Genomic DNA, 21,719 nt, shown 5'->3' with positions numbered 1-21,719 from the left:
CATATTGACTTAGAGTCTCCTGCAGACAGGTAACAAACATGACCTGTGAATGAACCTTATGATCATAATTAAAAAAAAAAAATTGTATAAAGAAAGTGAGTTGATGTGGTAGAGCAATTTCAAGGTTTTTCATCAAAATAGCATCTTGCTATTGCATCCTTTCTGAGGGGTTGTGACAGGCTGCAGTTAATTATAATGTTTGGTTGTTAAGCTTACCAGATGATTAGTTAGATTCAATTTTCCATACTTTATTTGTTTCTGCAATATTCAGGACCATGAGAACATACTGAACCCTGGGGTTTGTACTGACAATGTTTTCAGTCATTGGGGAACAAAATCTGACAAGTCTTTTTTTAACCCCACCAAGTTTACACCTGCATTTTTATGTGTATATGCACAAGCAGCTGTCATATACATATGAATGCAGTTATAAACCTGTTATAATGGAAGTCTGAACACTCCAGATTCAGTATTTAAGCTGAACTCCCATGGTGAAATCTAGTACCCTTTTGTGCATGCACATAAGAGGATTGCTCATTAGTTAAACATTTGGGTATATTTCATTTGTTTTATCTTTATTTTTCATGTAAGTCCTGTTGGATATTACCATTATTACCATTATCATTACATCAATTGTCCTCTTGGTTATTACCATTACAGCCCAAGAGTTAAGCCTCAGTACTCTGATCAGCAGTATGTGGTGGACATTCAACCTTTGTACATTGGCTTGTTTTTTCTTTAGGCATGAAGAGCTTTCTGGAAATCATCCATTTCCTCTTACTCCTTTGCCAGTGAACAATAGCTTACTTCATGATCACCCTGGCTTTCAAGAGGTGGTGAGTTAGTGTTAGAAATTAAAAAATTTGGGAGTTTTTATGAAGCTGAATGCATTTTGCATTTCTGCAAAAACCAATGCTTGCTTTAGGACTCAAAATGTGCTATAAGCACAATATTAGGACACTTCAGGATCCTCTAAAAACAGGATTCTACCAAACCAAACAATTTTCTTCCTGCAAGAATAGCTTAAAGATATATAGGTTAAGAAAGCTAAAAAGTGAAGTCTACGAAACTTTCTCCTGCACTGTGTTCCAAATGGGGGGACAAGTTGACCTCATTGGACTACAACCGTGCAAGCAACAGCGTCTCCACATATAGCTACGTCTTAGTTCCTCTTCTTAATTCAGAAAGGCCCACCAGGAGTTTAAAATGTATTAAAACCTAATCTAAAACTCAGTGAATCACCAAGTTTGGGAAACAACAGTTGGAGGTTTTCTGGCCTAAACCTTCACATGCCTGTGTACGTCTCTCCTTCATGATTTACTTTCACAGCAGTAGATGACAAGAACCCACACTTCACTTCCCCTATACAAGACTGGTGCATCAGACCATCATTACCCTAAATGTCTTGTCTGCAATATTCCACAAAGCAAGGAAACTGGTCTCTTCAGGTGGAAATCTGTTCATCAAACCTACTCCCCAAACACATCGTGAAGCTTCTGAATCTGCTGAGTCTGTGGACTGATAGGATTTAAGAAACTTAGCCTTTAATGTGAGGTACCAACTTTAAAATGAGGTACCAACTGTGGACAGTCCTGCTCACCGAGTCTAACTGAGGACTGGCCAGCCCTTGGAACTAGAGAAGGGGAGAAGTCTGGATCAGTTACCCTTGTTGGCTGCAATCTGAGCACAAAAATGGAGAGCATCTATTCTCCATCTGTGGGGTGGGGGCCTGCCCTTCCATCTTCCCACACTGTGCCCTGAGAAGGGCTGGTCCTTGTATGAACTTGCCCATCTCCTACTCCCTTTTGAAGGCTCAAGTGCACCATCTTACCCTCTGTGCTTGCTGATGAACCTACTCGTCAGTAACAAGGCAGTAGACCAGCACACACAACCAACTTCATCCCATCTTCTGCTTGCCAGAGAGGATGGTAGTGAAGTGTGTTTCACATGATAGTTTGCTGAAGCTTCAGCAGAAGTCTCTCATCACTAGTATGCCATGACAAATCTACCTCACCTTATGTTGGCAGGCTGCCAGGCGGGTTGCTCACTTGGGAATCTTTCAATGTCCTTGTTGGAATGCTTTGTTCCACATCAACTTTAAAACTCCTTTAACCAGGTTTGAAGAACTTGCAGATGTGCATGCCTTTACAGTTCCAACAGGCACTGCAATTACAAATATTTATCAAATAGAGATGAAGAAATGAAAGGAATACCATCTTTCTTTACCCTATGTGAGGAGTACCTGGTGTAGTAGTATAATTTAGCGTTATATCAGGTTGTCTCTGTTCTAACCGTGCCATGAGAAATTTGTCTACTTTTCTGAACTATACTAGTTGTTGTCATAAAATAGCTTTACTCTCAAGCATTCTGTGTTATTTTATAGTTTGCTGGTATTTTAATTGATTAGGTCATGATGCATGCAAAATTAAGTTCTTTAAAATTTCCTCTTAACAATAAAACAACTGAAGTTTCTATTTCTCTAAATGTACCATGTTCTGGCATAGCAGTATACAGTACAGAGTCCAATGGGTTAACAATTTCTTTATTAGCAGTACCTTCATACTTATCCTTTTCTCCCTATCAGAATCAAACTGCACAATTCAAGACTGCGCGGAGTTATCCTGAATTTGCCACATTTAAGTGACTGTGAAGTGCACCAAGCCGGATGAAAGAAAGAGACAATGGCAAAGTCGTGACAATGACTAGTACTGAGGAGAATAAAAGGAGACAAAGACAGTGTGGCCAAAACTGGGGGGAAAAAAAAAACCAACAAACCCAAGAAAAAGACATATAAATACTGTATATTTTTTATTATTATATTTGCTTTCATCTTTGAACTTTATTAAAGAAGGAATGTTCAAGATCCATAGTATTTTTGAAATGCATTATGCATACAAACTTAGAATATCCTGAGTCGGAAGGGTCATGGAGTCCAAACGGACCCACACCCTCCCTGCAGTCCCCCTTCGCACCCCCTCCCAGCACACCAGCCCCCGGGGAACAAGTTCTCTCCCCAAAACCATACCAGAGCCCACTGAAACCACAACGTCTGGCTTTTGTGCCCCTTCTATACCATCTGCCACAACTGAAAGGAGTCTGGCTGGCTCCGCTGTATTTGCAACAGCCCTTTAAGTAGATGCAAATTTCACGGGCCCAGCTACATCAACCTCTAACCTTTACTTATCCTCAATAAAAAGCATTGATTTGAAATAAATTCACAGAATAGTTAGTTGGTGGTTGGAAAGGAGCTTTGGAGATCATCTAGTCCAATCACGCCACCAATGTAGGGTCACCTGGAGGTGACGCAGGAAGTGTCCAGCTAGGTTTTTGTCTTGAATGTCTCTGGAGAAGGAGATTCCACATCCTCTCTGGGAAGATGTCCCAGCACTCTGCCACCCTCAATGTAAAGAAGTTCTTCCTCATGTTATGGTGAAGTTTGGTTGTTCATTACCACTGAAGTCAAAGGCTGCCAGCTTGTGTAGCTATTTATACTTATAAGTAGGTAATCAGAATAACCACTGGTCTATAACAAGCAAAACAGAGTTTACTTTATTGATTTTTTTGTAGCAGTAGAAGGACCACATTTTTGCAACATTTTTTCAAGAATAGTTCAGCTCTTGTGACTTTAATACATACGGAAATAATTCTGCATTTAACAAGAATGACAGTTCCATAAAAATGTTATACAAATAATTGCTAATTGTGTGGAAGACCTGTCTTGCACTGTTGCAGCTGTCCTTACTCTTAAAATAATCTAAGCCTAATATAAAAAACTCTGAACCCAGGAATAAACCATAACAAATTGTTAACCACTGAAATCTACAAAAACATTACCTGAGCAAACCACTTTGATAACAATAACAGGTATTTTTTGTCAATTGCTTTACAGAATTAGATAAAAATGTGATGGTATATTGCAAAGCATGAAAATCAACGCTAAAATGCTTTGTTATTTTTATTTCTGTGCAAAATGTAAATGGCTGAAACAAATTATAAACATGCCAACCCTAGAATTAAAAAAAAAAACAACAACAAATTAAATTATTAGACAGTGCATTAAGTGCAAAAGCTGCTCCATGTGCTTAGATCTAGCTTTGGCTTCAATTTGGATTGAAGGAATGTGTAGAAATGTGTCTCCTTTTTTTCCTGTGAGAACAGTCAGGCATTGGAACAGGTTGTGCAGAGAGCAGTAAAGCATTGCCTGTCCTTGGAAGTTTTCAGACCAGGCTGGATACAGCCCTGAGCAACATGGCCTAACATAATACCTAATCCTGCAGTGACTGGACTAAAAACTACCTGAGGTCACTTCTAACAGGAATTATTGTATTCTGACATAGTATTGTGACAGAACTAATCCTAGTAACAATCTACAAGCATTTCTGTTTGAAGGTTCACCATCACTTATTTCCTTAGACAAAATACCCCCAAATGGTATCTGATAATTTACAAGCAAGCTTGCATTAGAAACCAAACTTCGTTGGAACTAAGTTAGATTCTTACACTATCAAGTGTCGAGAGCCTGAGTATAATTCAGCAAGGACCTTAAAAAAAAGAAAACAGACTAAAAAGTGTACAAAACCTTATTTCTGGACATCAAACATCTTTTTAATATACATTTTACATTAAGTATACTGTGAGAATGATAAAGATCTAATTTTTGATGAACCATCAAGTGTATCTTTACACTGGGAGCAAGAACGTCCATAGGCAAATGTCCCTTTCCTGCCTCCTAATCATTTTTGCATTCCTCATGGACTGAACACAGTGCATTGAGGGCTTCCACTGTCACTGTGAGCTTTCCAATTACTGCACTGGCATCTTGTGAATCAAAAACTAGAAAGGAAACATCAGAAAACAGCATTAGCTATTCAACTTAAGACTTCACTTTTGTTTTGGTAGTTTTCTTTAGTGTTTGGACAGATTAAAGAGCAACTAGCATATGCTAAAAAAAATAAGGGAGAGATAAATAAATAATCTTGCAGTTCACACCCTCAGACTACTGGAAATTAACCACTCCTAGAAGTAGAATATACATCAGTAAATGCATTTGTGTTAAAATTAATTTAGAAAGGAAATATCAATATAATAATTGTTTATATAAAATAATTATTTTTCACAATATGTAAATAAAGATTTTCCAAATTCTATTAAACTTATATCTACATACAAAGGAATAGTTTTAAGTAAAAATACAGCAATTAATGCTTTTTCTACACTGTGTATGATGGACGGGTCCAAATCAGCCTCGACAAATCACTCAGTGAACTGACAACTTCAAGAGCAGACTTCAGGGGACAGTATCCTTTTTACTTAAAAGAAGAGCAGGATAATTATAGTTAATTATATCAGAAGATAACACTAATTCTATTTTCTCCCTTTTTATATTGTCCTATTATCTCTGAGACATAATGTTAGATGTTTTTACTACAATATTTTCCATCCATCTTCTTGCTTAGCCATTCATTTACTTGCTTCAAATTTCACATAAACCGCTTTGACACAATCAGCAATGAAAAGAACAAAATATGAGGAAGATATATGGTTGCAATCCTCAAAAAGAATAAAGGAAGTTTGGTATCTAACTTAAGAATGACTTTATATTTATGCAGTAGTGTCCTATGAATTTCCCTGTGTCTAGGTTTATTATTTTTCCTTAAACCAATATCCAACTCAGAGAACGTGTACAACACTACTTAGCAATTCTGTTTATTGTGCCCTTACATTTAATCGACATCTTTGTTCAGATCTGAAGAATTAATCCTTTTACAATTACTTCATCTAAGAAAATATGCAGATACATTATTTTGCCACGATCTGACATATTTTAACATAAAATTAATTTAAATCCTCTGAAACATCTTAATTTTCAGAAAATATAGAAGTTTATATGTTATGGATGCAATGAAAATCAAAAAAAAACTGTACAGCATATGCAGGAAAGGGGAGAAATGCAGAAGGGAAAAAGAATAAAAGTATTTCTAGCTATTATTATCATTTTCATATATATAATTAACATAAAGTAAAAATTGGTTTAAATTAGTCTGACAGTTAGGGGAAGAAATGCTCCTCACAATATTTCAGTAGTTGTCATTACATGGTAATGATTAGCTTATAGTAACTAGTAATAAAACTCGGTCCTTCTGGTCCTAATAACTCTCTCAGATGATGATTAGGAATTTTAAGAGTTTTGTGAAAAGTGACTTTTAAGAATTATGTTTACCTAACTAATCAATCTTATCAAATGGGAATTATGACAGTGGGAGGTATGGTCATAAATTCCAGGAAAAAAATCAGTCTTCCAGTGAGAGAGTGCAAAATAGATTTTTGGAGGAGCTTTTGTACTTGGAGAAAAATGATTGGTGGAGAAAAGCTTAAGTTCCTCAGCCAGAGCAGGAAATGCATCATATCTGCATATTATTCTTCCTGAGTATGGAAATCTGATGATTCTTAGAATTTTCCTTATCGCGTTCCTGTAAATTTAAGTATTTTAGCAATAGTGTGGATGCAAATCATGCATGATAATGGAAATGGATAAGAAAGCGTATTTTTTTCCCTCATTACTCAGCTCCCTATTGCTCAAGTACAGGAATTAGACACAACAGTAGAAGTAGTAAAGTTACATTTCCCTGGCATTCTGCTGGGGCTCACTCGAACTCTTGCTATTGCAAAAGGAACTTTGTGAACATGAGTGCTCTGCATCCAATCACTGAACTAGTTCACTTACTGGGAGAGTTACTCTTTTATAAGAGAGGTGCTTTCAGCTTCTTCACTGAGCTTCACCCCAAGGGGTGAAAGAGGATTGAGAGGAAAAAGTAAAGAGAAAAGTGCACCGTTGGTAATCGTGTCTCTGCTGCCATGGGGAACAGGAAATGAGCAAGGAGAACATTATCCTCACAGTTTACAAAAGGACCAAAAGGCCTTCTTGAGTCTTCTTATCAATGTTATAAAAACACATCCTATGACCTTAGGAAAAGGAAGATTCCACACTTCTTAATCACATCACCTTGCTCTAATGGAGTCACAATGACTTTGGTCAGTCTGTTACAGAAGGGTGCTCACTAAAACTGATTCCTAATTAAAACCAACAGTATTTCACATTGTATCATACATATTTCATATGGAGGAAACAAACTTGAGGTACTTGGGGCCATAACGTAATTTCAAATAAAATACAGACATTAGTAATACCAAATTGCTGATGAAAATTTTAATACAAAACAAATTTTTATACAAAATACATATTTATTGTCACACCACAATGAAGTATGTTGTAGAAAAGGCAGAATTATAGCAGTGGACATAGCTTGAAAGTTCTTGGGTTTCATAAACTAATTTCTATGAGGTGAGAATGCTATTTGGTTTGGGTTTTTTTTTTTAACTTAAGGGAATAATACTAATAGATAGTTTTTGCAGACTTCTGCAAACAAATGTAGAAGTTATTAGTTAGTATTAAATAATTTCTTATTGAAACAATTATTTGCACAGTAATGCCTGCAAAGCAAAGTAGAAATTCAATGAATTTTAGGCTACAGAAGTTTACAAGAAAGTGATCTTTAAAACTTACCATCAATATCTTGCTCAATGATATCTCTTTGCTTCTGGAATATCTCTTTTAAACTGACATAAGCAAATCCAATGTCCTCACATTCAAGATCCTGCTCATCTTCTGGAGGATCACTGACCACTGTAAATTTTAGGCTAAACACACACAAAAAAAGGTATTTTGCTTCCATAAAGGGTCAAAAATCAAATTACAAAAAATGAAAAGAGAAAAACCACAATTTTACAAGTTTAAAATAGAGAAACATCCTTGGTGTTAAGGGCAGAATATTTCCATAAATTTTGTTTCTTGGTGGTCTCTTGATACAAAAAAAATGGGAAACTGGACTACTGGTGAACTTCTGCCTTCCTATTTATTCAATACAGAACTGAAATTTCAGCACAAGCCAAACCAGACATTCTGATAACTGCAGGAAACAACCTACTTGTAACACAGGGGACAGTAGTGACATGATGGCACATGTAAGAGATGAATGCTTCTGTTCTGAGAAAAAGCTCACTGCTGTTATTTTACCTTATTTGTACCTCAGGTTTGTAAAATATTTAGTATAGTTATCTAAGTATTTATAGGGGAAATTGCAGCACACAGACCAGCTATTGTTTCACTGTGTTGAGGAATCAATCCAGTGCAGGTGGCTCAGGAGAAGCTGCAGGTTGAGCGCTGGAGGAGCCCAGCCCAAGGTAAGAGGCTATGAAGCTACTATCCCTTAGCACAACAAAGGCCCAGGGACCCACGGCCCAGCCAGGGGAAGGACACTCAGAGATATAGGCTGGAGCCAGTAACTCCCAGACTTTGGGTACAGCCAGGTGAGGGACACTTCACAATGTGGCAGGAGCCACAGACTGTCCTGTGAGGGTGTGAAAGCCGAGAGGTTCCTTTGTTCAGGGTCCTTACACTGAGGCTCCAACTTGAACTGTTATTGTCTTATTTAATTACTGCACCAAAACCTTATTTTAAGGATTGGGACCTCTAAGTGACTGGACACCTGTGCTGGAGTTGGTGAAGGCAACTGGTCTGACTGGGACAGTTGTGGGGGGTGTAGCTGCCAAGGGACCTCACTCCCAGATCAGGTGGTGAAGTGAAACTGCCACAGTGGTCCTGGATGGTTGGACAGGGAAATTTATTTAGCAACTAAATTATCTGTCAGGGAAATAAAAAGGAGTATTTTATCCTCATTATTATTAAATCTTAGTAAAACATGCTTTAGTAGAATATGTTTAGCAATGTTCCTGAGAGAGATGCCAAATAAAAAATATAGAATGAAGAAAGATCACTCTCTCTTTCTTAGAGTGAATCAGTGAGTAAGATTTACAAATGACTCTGATGCTTCAAATGCAATCAGCAGGTATCCTAGTCTTCTGTAAATGGAATGGATCTTTAAATTAATAGTGGTTCCATTTTAATGAATATTGATATTCAAGAAGAGACAGAATCAAAGTATGTCATTCCTTCTCTCCAAGTAATACACATGGCTATCTCAATGAAAAAAAATGAATAAGAATAAATTTATTACTATAAAATTGAACAAGTCTAATTTCTAGTCTTTCTCATATGTATTCATATAATGGATGTCTGCTACATCCATATATACACACATATACTTTTTTTACTTTAAATTCTGGGGCCAAGGAACACTTCCTGCAGTTCTTAAGACTTCTTTTAGTATTCTGAATTCAAAAAGCAACAAATGTACTACTGTACCATCGCACAGATACGTGCTTTTCAAATTCATTACTGACAGACTACCGATGATAGACTCCAGAAACTCTGTTTTGTAAAACAAAGTTGTTTAAAAAAAAAAAACACCAACAAAAGAAACAACCTCCCCCCAGAATTAAACCACAGCACTAAACAAACATTAGATAAGTTTGTAATATTCCATTCCATATGCACCTACTCGGAGAAGAAATAAGACCAGCAGCAGCCAGATCACAATGCAGGCATCATTCCTAGCTGAAACAATTATTTTTTTCTTGTTAGTTATGCATTAACTACTTAGGGTTACCTTGTCAATAAAGACAAATAAAAAGACAAACCATGAGCATTTTTTACAAAGACCTATAATAGATGTTTTTAGTATTAATCTGTACCTGTCAGCAGGTAGATCTGGCTTTAGAAGAATTGACTTGAGATACTCTCTTTCTGCATGATTATCTTCCTTATCTACATTTATCGCTGCAAAGCAAATAATATAACTGGTTATCAATTGTTTTTCACCTAATAGAAGAAAAAAACATTTTTTCACCTATTAGAAGAAAAGAACAAAATAAAATAAACATTTATTTCATTTTCTTTTCTAAGGAAAAACAACGTTAGAATCAAATGTTAGAATCATGATCTACTGGTGTGTCACGGGCAGGTTTACATGAACACTGTCAAAAAAGATACAAAAGCAGCATCTAAGCATGTCACAGAGCTGCCACTTTCTATTAACGGCAATAGCAGCCATGATTTTAAAAGCCATGATTTTAAAAGGGTCTCTACTGCTTTGTATTTGAAGTGATTTACTGTATTTTCTTCCACTAAGGAAGCTAATGTATGGCAAAGTGCTTGTCCTTTTTGACAGCCTCAGTAATTCAATCCTCCTTTCCTGCCGCAGTATTTCAATAGAAGAAATCTTCAGACCAATGGACTGGAGAAAATCTGTCATCTATATTCCCTCTCAAGTGGTCAATGCCAACATAGCAGTCGTTGATGTGACATTTCTGATTAATTTCAGTCTTCAGCTACACATGGAACAATCCAATAGTCTACGAGTAAGAGGAAGATCTAAATGAGTGAATTATTTGGGAAGTTGCATTCTAAAATCAGGTTTGTAGATGGCAGCAATTTTAAAGATCTGACTAAGACACCTGCACACACTAAGACACACTTTGCACCTTTCTGCAAAGCCACTTTTATGTAATTATTTTAAAAAGAATGCTTAATTTAAATGTCCGTACTAAGGGTTTGTCACAAATAGCAATAACCCTAACCCTGATTCACCCACTACAGAATAATCTCAGCTAAAAGTCCAAGACTGAAGCACTCAGGCACTTGGAATCTTAAATGAAAGAAAATTCTACCAGAAAGAAGAAGTTAATTGAAATATGATGACATAGCTGAGGAAATAATTAACAAGAGAATTTTAAATTATTACAATAGTTCTATGTATGCCAGTAGTGTAAATATAAAGTATTAATTGGTTATGTGTTAGTATGAAACAAGGATTAATTAGTTCCCCTGTTAAAAAGTTGTCATTAAAAGAACACTGAGTATTTGCAAGTAGTGATGAAGTCCAATTACATATTCTCTCTTTTCAACTAAGTTTTAGATGTACAGGTTAGAATGTTTTTCTTTTGCTAAGATGTATCATCATGTACTGATAGAAAAATTAGATCATCATGCTCTTCTGAAAAGAATATATAGATTTTAGTTATGTATAGTCTAATTATGAAATTTATGCACTACCAGCATATTTAAATATGTTGTGGTGTTACCATTTTATATACCAGCCGCCTTCAGCATTTCATTGTATACTAGATAATTGCATACTTACCTCATTTCTTAAAAATCACTTCTAGTATTTCCCAAAATATCTGGAAAATCGGCAAATAGAGTTGGCACATAAAGAAATGCAACTATAATATATAGAAAGTAGGCTTTATTGCAGTTATTTTCATAATACAGATTTTAAGAGAAGAACCAAGCCTGCTCAGAAATACATCAGACTTACCAGTGCTATAGTTATAGTGAATCCTCTGACCACTAGGTGGTTTTGGAAGTGACAGTGGGGTCTCCTCCGCAAGGAAATTGTTTAATCTGCATTCTACAAACAGCTGCTGTATTGTTTCATCTTCTGTTATTCGTGACTCAGTAAGACCAAGTGATGTAATTTTAATCTGGATTTTTTCAACTTCCTATTTAAAAACAAAATATAAACATAATACAAATGATTTTTTGTTTCTTTAAGTGTTAACACAAAACAAACACACATATATATATGTGTGTATGTAAATCATCAGCTTTTTATATGATTAATACTGATTGACGGACATATAAAAAATGAGAATCTAAAGCTCCAGGGTTTGTAGCTAAGACTGTTATTGCAAGAGATACTGATTTCCATTTAATGATTAAAACGTTTTTGTAGTAGTCATAGTCTGCTGGTTATCTTTAGGTAAAAATGCTATCTGAATCACAAATTCCAGCTGTCATCATTTTTACCTACACAGCAAAGTGATCCTGTAACTGCTTAAAATACTGTCAGTAATACAAGGTACTGAAGTTTTCCGAATAAAAGAGAATTGTTAATACCTACTGCAGACTATACTACAAACAGTTCAATTAAAATCCATCAAATCACAAAATTGTTAGGTATGTAATGTAATAATGTATTTGCAAAGAATTCAACTTCATATAGTGAACCTTCCTAGTTAAGTCAAACACACCTTACAAAGTTAATTTTAACATGTGATAATAAAAATAATATCCCAGTTGTTCTTCACTGTAGCCTTTTCTTATTATCTTTAACTGAAATTACATTCTTCTATTCCTTATATGAAATGGTTTCACACTGTTCTGCAAAGTCTGGAATATTTATGTACAGATAAATTTTAGTAAGTTTGATTTAGGTGGGCATGTCAGACTCAAGAGAAAGAGTCACAAAGATTTCCTGAAGTTACTCTGGGAAGAAAGAAAAGCCACAATGGTTTCAAAATTGGAATATGTAGGTGAGCATTCAATGATGATATTCTTCAAAGAGCAAAGAGAACACACTGGATACAGAAACGTTGAATATTTTTTAAAACTTATTTCTTTTCAATATATTACTTTCTTTTCATAACTTAATTAAAATATTTATTTATTAGGGATAAATTTCGACAATTTTAATTTCTAAACTAAAATCACTTGAAGTACTAAATCACATTCAAAGTACTAGCTTTCTATATTCAGTCAGAATTCCAAATGAATGTTCTTATTTAATATGGAGATAGCTTACATTTTGCTGAGAAAATTATAAAACTAATCAAAATGAAAAGCAATGTATCTTATTGTAAAAATAACCACCATACAGAATAATTTCCATTGCTGTCAAGTCCTCTCAGTATTTGATTATGTAATTTTACCCCTCCTTTGAAAAGACTTTTCATTATGTATCCTATGACACTTTAACAGAAAGTCCAAAACTGGATCAATATTTCAATAAGGTTCTTCCACTATTCAGCAGGTACATGGAAATTCTACCAGGATGAGAGAAAAAAATCCACACCATTCTGTCTCTACTAATAAAGTTTCATGGCTTTAGAAATTTTTTCCCTAAAATCTAGTAAGTTAAATGGCTACTGAATGTCATTTAAGTGATGATCTTTGACTTGAATATGCTTTCCATATTCAATTTATAAATGAAATTAAACAAAATGAAGCATTTTATAATCAATCATACATCATAGACAAGAAGAAAAAATAAAGAAGCAACTGGTATAGTTTGATACTGGAAAATCTGTTAGATATGCCTTATGATCAATATGTCTAAGAAATAACTATGAACTGTCTAATTTGCAACATACAAATAACCCTGGTGTAATCTTAGATTACTTATATAGTGTGGCATACAATTCATATTTATAGGATAATTAGCACAATGATCTCCAAAAATCACAAAACCTATTTACAGTATTTGAGTATCAGCAGGATAATTATCTCAAAAGATAAAAGGCAGTGATTTCTGATCTTAACCAAACAAAAAAGAATTCAACAGCCATTTTGACATGGTGTATTCTATAATCAACCCAAGAATTCAAGCAAAGTAATACGTATTTTTAAAATCCAACTTCTATCACACGTTGCCTTAATAGTGTACAGCTTTTACTGGTTTTATCTACTGTTCACAAACATGCACATTGTTACCAAAAAACAGATCAATGGAGGAATGCAGAAATTTATCAACCTGAAATATATCTACATACAAAATCCACTCAGAATTGCTTTAAAATAATTTTGATAAAATAAAATACAGGATGACTAGAAAGGTATAGAGCAACTGTATTATAGTTTGACTTAATAGTGATGACTAGTATTCATTTTAGTTCTCAAAATTACACCTGAAATTTTTTTACATTTTACTTATAAATAATGCAATCTTCAAAGGTACCTTCTGTATTTTTCTGAAGAACATATAAGTGACAGCATTTCTACAAATCTACTGTAGTTGAAGACATGTACTTCTTAAAGATGTACTTTCTACACCTTAAAAAAAGGAGCAGTATTTCTTATACATGTTTCTCGTTACTAGTTACAGAGCCTTAAAAAGAGCACTTAAAAACAAACCCCTACCTCGAGGACATCACATTGCAGAACATTTAAACCTGTTAATTTTAAGTACTAGTTTTATGGCTAAGATGGTTCAGTCAATGTCAGATCTAAAACTGTGAAATTTTTTTTTTGAGAACTATCCTATTGAAATACTGTTCAAAATAAGTTTTCCAAATTTATATCATGCTGTGCTATTTTGCATATACAACTTCTAGTCCTGAATTGCTGGTTTTAAGAGTAAGTCAAGAGATTTGATACTGTACATGTACAGGTTCATTGAAAACTCATGCTAGATACAGCAAAGCTACTCTTAGAGGATATTAGGCTTAAAATATTTTTCTTAGTCTTACCAAATAATTGCCATGTATACTGTGACTCAGCTGTTTAATATTAGTGGATACTGGACTTGAAATAATACAGTCATCACTATCAGTTTTTATTGATTCAACAGCATCATCCTCTTGATGATCTTCTTGACCTTAAAAAACAAAAAATCAATGCAGGTAACACTCGCTATATTTTAGACCACCTAAGACTTAATAAGAAATCTGATAGCAATAAATTTCCTTTTCTAATATAAAAAGAGTAAGTGCCAGGTAAATCTTCTCTTCCTTGAAGAAGACTAACACTTTGAACTGATGACATTTAGAGTCATGTAATATGTATTTTTTTCTGGATTGTTAAAAGAATAATAACGTTTTCCAGATGCAAACTGGTTAATAGAGTAAGTCCTGAAACGAACTAAGTATGCACAACTGTTAGCTTTATTTAAAAATATGGTCTGAATTTCCTCTGACTTCCTGTACCACCATGCATATGTAAAAGAAGAATGCACCTTTTTTCTTTAGTAAAAGAGTAGTTCTGTATGCAGGTGCATTACTTTTTAGAACACTGCAGAACATTTTTTTTCCATGAAGCAAATTATAAGGACAACTGGTATTCAAAATCAACATTCAACAAGTTTTTCCAATCTTTTTAATGATTTCTTATGCAAAAGCTGCCAACAACTAAACATAAAATGTTATCATTCTGCTTTTATTTTAAACTTGGTATCATGGACTTGGTTATTGCTATAATAAACAGTTTAAACTTGGAGCTGGAACAGGTTGATCTGGCTTTTATAATCTTTAAATAAATCTAATAACTTTGTGTCACACATGTGATATAGCATCCTAGCCCTCTCACTCTCTGAAAGGATTCCAGTATCAGCGTTGGCTGTTATATGTAGACAAAAAAAGCATATTCATTAAAAGAGTCTTTGGAACAGCATAGATCCAAGGGACAATATGAAGACATTTAAAATAGAAGCCAGGTTTCCTTTAATAATTTTACGAATCTAAGTCATATATCAGATTTTGCAATCAATTACAATATGGTTTCCATTTGGGGAGAAAACACATCTTATCTACCACCCCCACCCAGCTTCACCTGTAGCTTACGCCAGAATATAATTTATGTCATTAAGTTTCTCATAATGAGGCAGCTTCCACTACTAGTAAGAAATGCTTATGAAAATGGAAAGAGAAAGGTTTTTTCAGAAAATAAAGCTACTTATTAATAACCATGAATTCTACCTTCTGGTTCCAATTCTTCAATTATTTCTGTCTCATCTCTAGAAGTAATCAATGTTAGGTCAGCCAATTGCTCTTCTGACAGATGAGAAAGCTCTTCTTTTTCCTGCTGAATTTCTTCACCCATGTCCTTCACTTTGTCACCCAACAGCTGTTTAGCATCCTGTACCACATGCTACAGAAAAAGATAAACTTATAGTCTTTAAAAAACTCCTTGAAAAGCAGAAGTTACTGAAGTTCAAAACTTGAAGAGTTACAGCCCACATTCATTATCCAGAGCCTTTTAGCAACTGTATTGCTTATGCAGTACAGGAAACAATGAGAAGGTGTCAACTGCTGTAACATATAATTAATATACAGCAGAAGGACATTTATCTAACTGCATTTGTGAAAACATAACTATTATAATGATTTGTACCTATCAACATATATACAGCCTGTTTGATTTCCAGTTTCATTTGTATTTAATATTTTTCTACAAGTTCTACAAGACTCAGTCAAAAAACCCCAAAACACACAATGTACCCAAGAAGAACTTTTGATAGCTAAATTTACACACATAGGCCTGCACATAATTTTACCTGTGTGCATGTGAATTGATTTTGGTATGAATGTTACTATCTCAAATCTGTAGTTAGGCCATTACTATAAACGTAGTGAACCCTATGGAACTGCATTTTAAATGTCAAAGTACTTCCGCATTATTTTCAAATACAGATCCCTAAGTTAGGAATAAAACAAGGGGAAGCCTTTAATATGCAGTAGATAATTATTATACAAAAGTAGGTATAGATCTACTGGTGGAAAAGCATTTGGACAGAAAATGCCTCCTTTACCTCCCTGCATTAGCATCACTGGTTCTTATCCTCTGGTAGAACTTTTACGTATGAGGCTGGACAATTCTCACAAGCAGTTTGGGTGAGACAAGCCATTCATTCCACCTTTTAGTGAGTCTCCTTTTTTATTTGCTTTGGCATGTATCACATTGACAAGAAATTTTATTAAGAACTAGATTCTCTGCTATTGAGAAAATGAACTGGAAAATGAAACAGACTTCCCATTTTAATCCGTCGAACTTCTGTTTTTCTACATGGACACTTTCTTGCCATTTCATCACAAGACTCAGACATCAGAGAAGGTCCAGCTGTTTCATTATTTAGGCCTAATAGTACTTTTGTCCTTAACCAGAGAATGAGGTTTAGATCTTTAAAACGGCTAGAGGAGCTGCCACCCAAGAACAAAGATTTCTGATGGAGACCAAGTAGCTGTCTCACTTAGAAAATCCTAGTTCATGAAAAATTGTCAAACTTTGAGAAGCTATTGTTTGGACAGCTGAAGATATTTTTGTGTGTGCAACTATCCGGCTAACATTTCAGTTTTTCATATCTAAGCTCTCAAAATATTATATTCACCAACATTTGACTTTTTGTTTTTTAAAGTTGATAAATACAACTGATCGATTTATTATTCTTATTTTCAGTCTATACTCTATAGCTCTCAACGAAGTTCTAGTCATAGTAAACCAAACAGTAACAGAATCTGTTAATCAAAAATTGATATTAACATTTCAAAGAATAAATCCAATTAAGTAATTTATGAAAGGAAAAAACCCCACAACTAGTTTTTAATTAATGCAATATTATTAATATTATAATTATATGTAATAGATAAATAAAACCTTTTATAATTGCCTGTTGAAGAACATATCTTTACTTACTGGATTTACTTAAAAGACTAAACACAACCTATTTTTAGTACTTCCAATGCAAATCATTTCAGAAGAAAATTTACAAAATGCAGCAAATACATCTGAGTTAGTTCCATGTAGACTCTGGAAGGATGAACAAATGACAGTGTATGCCAAGTTAAGAAGTATCATAATTTTCAGAATGTGTGCAATCTCAGCTGATAAACCTAATTTTAGAGGTGACTCTGAACTGTGTCAAATTGTGTATCCCATTAGCACAACAGACAGGATCTGTTTGGATTAAGCCGGTTTCTATAGAGGCACTTATATGCAGTGCAAGTGGTACACAGCAGAAAGACACTTGAATAATGCAGACAGTTGAGAAACACAGTGTAGAGCGAGCTGATTGGTCCTGTTAGAATCTGCCCTAAGCCAGTGGAAATTGAAACTTGTAAACTGTGGATATCAAGCAGTTCTGAGGGAGTCACACAAATATCACTGCATTGCGTTCTCCACCTCTATGCAGTACTATGCTATCATTCATTGCCTGGGACAGTGTAGTATTGTGCTGCTAAAATAATCCAGCATTCTTAATTATTAGTTCTACAAATTGCCCATATGGAGCTACAAGTAGCCTTTCATGCTTCATTGTGCATGACAGAAATACTTAGAACTTACTGCCATCTGTACTGCACTAAGATCCAGAAAAGAGACTCTCTTGTGTGCTTGAGCTGTACGATGCTTCATTTTGAGTGTTGGAGTCTGTAATAAACAAATATATTGAAGAACATTTATTACCATCTTATTTCATAGCAAATTATGAGGAACTCTTAATTTTTTTCAAAGCCAAATCTAATGGCACAAAATTTAATTCTAATCAGATACAATTTAACATAATTCATACACAACATACTTCTCAGATTACATCATGGAACCCATGGAGATTTTATATATAATATAAATTCACATCATGGTATAATATAAAACATTAGAGTTACTCCAGACATAGAATATTCTAAAGAGCTTAGGTTAAAAAAAGCCCACTAAAAACTCTAGTATTTTAATTTTTGCATTTCAATCTGTTTGCTTTTATTTCTTAAATGAGTGTTAAAGATGTTTGAAAGTCCCTTTTTTCCTGTGGCCCCAATTTAAATGTGATTGTAAAGTGAATTTTATTTTCAAAACGCTCTTCAATATCCAGCTAAAAAACTCAGTAAAAAACCCATTGTGAAGGAATTTCAATCTCATAATACTCCAATGTTAAGGACTTCAAAATCTTGTTGAACAACTGCTTCACCCACTCTATGTATCCAACATCTAGTTGGTTTAAAATTCATGACTATGATACTATGAGTATGATCTGCCACTTACAGCTCAAGAAAATGAAATAAAATGTCAAATGTTATAGTGACAATTTCAGTAAAAATAAGTAAGTTTAAGACTTTGCCTCTTCAGAAAAGGGATAATTCAACTAGTTCTTGATCTCTTTATATCAAAAACTGCTAACGTGTTTTCCAGTTCAAGAATCTTTAACTTTATTACACTCTGAACATATCAACCCTAGACCTAAGCTATTTGAACTTAAAAAGAAAGAATGGAACAGTTTATTTTATCAAAACTATTGCAGAATCAAGAGAATGGCTTGGATTTGAAAGGAACTTAAAATTCAGTCACCAACTCCCTGCCATAGGCAAGGACACCTTCCACTATACCAGGTGCTCCAAGCCCCATCCAACCTGGCCTCGGACACTTCCAGGGATGGGGAAGCCCCAGCTTCTCTGGGCAACCTGTCCCACTTGAAGGAACGGCTGGAGTAGTGTCAGGAGAGGGACAGGCTGGACATCAAGAACAGGTTCTCTGCACAGAGGGTGGTTGGGCACTGAACAAGCTCCCCAGGGAACGGTTATGGTCCCAAGGCTGCCAGAGCTCTGGGAGCATTTGGACAATTAGGATTGTCCCAATTTGCATTTGGAGCATTTGGGATTGTTGAGTTGTCTGTGCAGGGCCAGGAGGTCAACTCATTCATTCTGATGTGTGCCTTCTAATTCAGCCTATTCTATGATTCTATGAAGAATTTCTGCCTTCTAACCTAAATCAACTTCCCTTGAATTTGAAGTCATTCCCCCTTGTCCTGTGCTCTTGTAAAAAGCCTCTCTCCAGCCTTCTTGTAGGCTTCTTTAGATACTGGAGGGCTGCAATTAGGTCACCCTGAAGCTTCTCTTCTCCATGAAGTAATTCTCTCTATCAAGTACAGTCCCAAACATACCTTGGATGGTTGTTCATGCTTCCTAAAACTGGGCATTATCCCATATCCCAGATCCTTTGACCTCTGTTTGTAGGGAAGAATAGCTTGGTCCATAGGAACTTGCAACCTGATCCAGTATTCTACAGTACCATAATTTTGAATGTGTCCTGCTTTTCCTAAGGAATAGAGGATTGCATTAATTTTCTTTTCAACATTGAGGTATGTTACTTAAAAGCTAGGAAAAACCAGAAATGCAAGATTTATAGAACAGCCACAAATTAAAGATTGTGCCTATGCATTACACCAGTGCTTGTGGTGTGACATCTGTAGTTCATCTTAGAAACAGAAACAATTCCTCAGGCTCCCACTGTATGATCCAAAATCAAAACATAGCCATTTTCCCCTACTTATATATTTGGTATGCAATTCAAATTACTGGCAAAGGTACCACTGTACAATGTCTTATTAAACCAGATTCTCTACAACAGTAGGCAGTTAAGAGGTCACTGAATATGCTGATCTGACAAAATGTTTCTAGAAGAAAAAGTAAGCTGCAAAGAACATTCAAGACATCTTACAAGTGTCTTGTCCAGGATACCTTAATATTATTTTAATATAATGAATATGAATTTGCCTAAAACAATCCACAAAATGTAAATAAACACCCTCCTAGATTATGCTACTATATATATTATTAATCATAATCACCATAATTTGTACCTTTTTCACTATTATATGGCAAACTTTGTCTTACCAGTTTAGATTTAACCATTTCTTCCTTTGTTTATGATAAGGAAAGAGAGGATATACTTATGACATTTAGCCCAGATACAAAGCATTGATGGGCAAAGTGGGGTGCCTCCTTTTTTGGGTTTTTTCCCTCTTGCCCTGGGGCTATATGCCATTATGGGCAAAATTGTACCCATTCTGGCTTTCCACAAATGTTGGCAGAACCACAAAAACATGCTGCACATCCAACAGAAAATAGCATTCTTGTAAACACATTTTTTTTCTTTTGAAATAGTAATGCACAAATTCATTTTTGGTCAAATATGCATTATTTATCACTTGGAATATAGTGACACATAATCAAACAGAATACTTTGTGAGATCTTAAATACCAACTAAATTTGCTGTGTTGTAGATCTTGCCTTCCTTTTCCAAGATTTCCTGGAACTTAAGCTGACAAGAAGCAATTGTTTCATAATCTATGCCATACGCACGATGAACCTCCAGTGTGATGCTGTTTTCCTGTATATAGTGAAAGAAGCTATCATCAGACTGCACAAGAAACTGAGAAGTGAAGTCATATGATGGGGTCTTCCCATGAACTACTGGGGTTATCTGAAGTTCAAAGTCATAGAATGCGTAAGTACAAAAGGTTGCAGGTTCCCAGTCACCAAAAGTGTGCATAGCTTCAGAAGAGAAGATCACTTTGCTGATATGAATTTCAAAAAGGTTCTCTCCTCTTTCTAAATGAACAGTTTCAACAAATCCACCCACTGGATCATTCAGCAATACTTCTTGTCTGGACTTAAGTGGTTTTGTATCATACACAATGTCTCCTAGTTGGGCTGCAACAGATAAAATAGAGTTATAATACAATTGTCTTTTTAAAAACTCAAATACAATTAATGACTGAGAAGAAAGGATGAAAGTATAATTCAATTATATTAACAATGTTACTTTCATAAAGGCATTATCAAAAATAATTCATACACTGAATGCCCACTGAGCACACTGGCAACAATCAAGAATACTTCCTCAATGGATCTGCCTCAGTATGCATAGACACAGGCCTCTAACAGTTATTATCAGGTTATAAGGGAGTGAAAAAGGTAAAATTCAGAAGTCTTATGCAATATTCAAAGTAAGTATCACTATACAAATGTAGCAGAGATTTAAGATGCACATTTTAGTAGGGTTGATCTAAATTTGCCAGAGAAAGAAATAATACATCTGACTTTTAACATATGTTACATCTTGAGTGGATAGAACTATCAGGAAAGACCATCACATGTTTCCCAGCTTCAGGTGATAAGTGGTTAAAAAGTGATTAACACAGGTTGGATGGGGCTCTGAGGCGTCTTCTAGTGGAAGGTGTCCTGGCCCTGGAATGGGTTTGGAATAAGATGGATTCCAACCCAAGCCATTCTGGAATTGTATGATTCTAAGAAATCAAAATACATGCTTACAGAATTAGGACATAAACCATGATGCAATAGATGCAACTTGGAGACAAAATGTGAAAATTGTTTCAACATCAGAGTTTGTAAAATATCCTATTTGAAGCTTCCTATGCATCTTTTACACAGTGAAGCCACTAAAAAAACCCCTTGAAATTCATCCTGTTTAAATACT

At 35.0% G+C, this 21,719-nt stretch overlaps 1 protein-coding gene across 9 annotated transcripts in view; it reads right to left on the bottom strand.

The window, feature by feature from the left end:
• RPGRIP1L (RPGRIP1 like) overlaps positions 1 to 21,719 on the bottom strand; it is a 51,133-nt gene that overhangs the window by 5,716 nt on the left and 23,698 nt on the right. For 3 of the 9 annotated variants that reach the window (XM_063170173.1, XM_063170174.1, XM_063170175.1), the window contains exons 14-22: positions 20,480 to 20,932; positions 19,380 to 19,534; positions 17,792 to 17,875; positions 15,430 to 15,601; positions 14,206 to 14,333; positions 11,277 to 11,460; positions 9,652 to 9,736; positions 7,565 to 7,698; positions 3,525 to 4,833 (exon numbers count right to left, since the gene is read on the bottom strand). In XM_063170173.1, the coding sequence (XP_063026243.1) occupies positions 4,730 to 4,833; positions 7,565 to 7,698; positions 9,652 to 9,736; positions 11,277 to 11,460; positions 14,206 to 14,333; positions 15,430 to 15,601; positions 17,792 to 17,875; positions 19,380 to 19,534; positions 20,480 to 20,932 (1,499 nt within the window). In that variant the 3' untranslated portion in view covers positions 3,525 to 4,729. Of the gene's footprint in view, positions 1 to 2,014; positions 2,164 to 3,524; positions 4,834 to 7,564; positions 7,699 to 9,651; positions 9,737 to 9,760; positions 11,140 to 11,276; positions 11,461 to 14,205; positions 14,334 to 15,429; positions 15,602 to 17,791; positions 17,876 to 19,379; positions 19,535 to 20,479; positions 20,933 to 21,719 lie in introns of those variants that run through there. The other 6 variants (XR_010029707.1, XM_063170177.1, XM_063170178.1 and 3 more) reach the window with 5 other exon arrangements.

This window comes from Melospiza melodia, chromosome 16, assembly GCF_035770615.1.
Source record: "Melospiza melodia melodia isolate bMelMel2 chromosome 16, bMelMel2.pri, whole genome shotgun sequence".
NCBI classification, from domain to species: domain Eukaryota; kingdom Metazoa; phylum Chordata; class Aves; order Passeriformes; family Passerellidae; genus Melospiza; species Melospiza melodia.
Note: the sequence above shows the minus strand (reverse complement) of the source record. Positions and strands in the feature narration are given on the sequence as shown.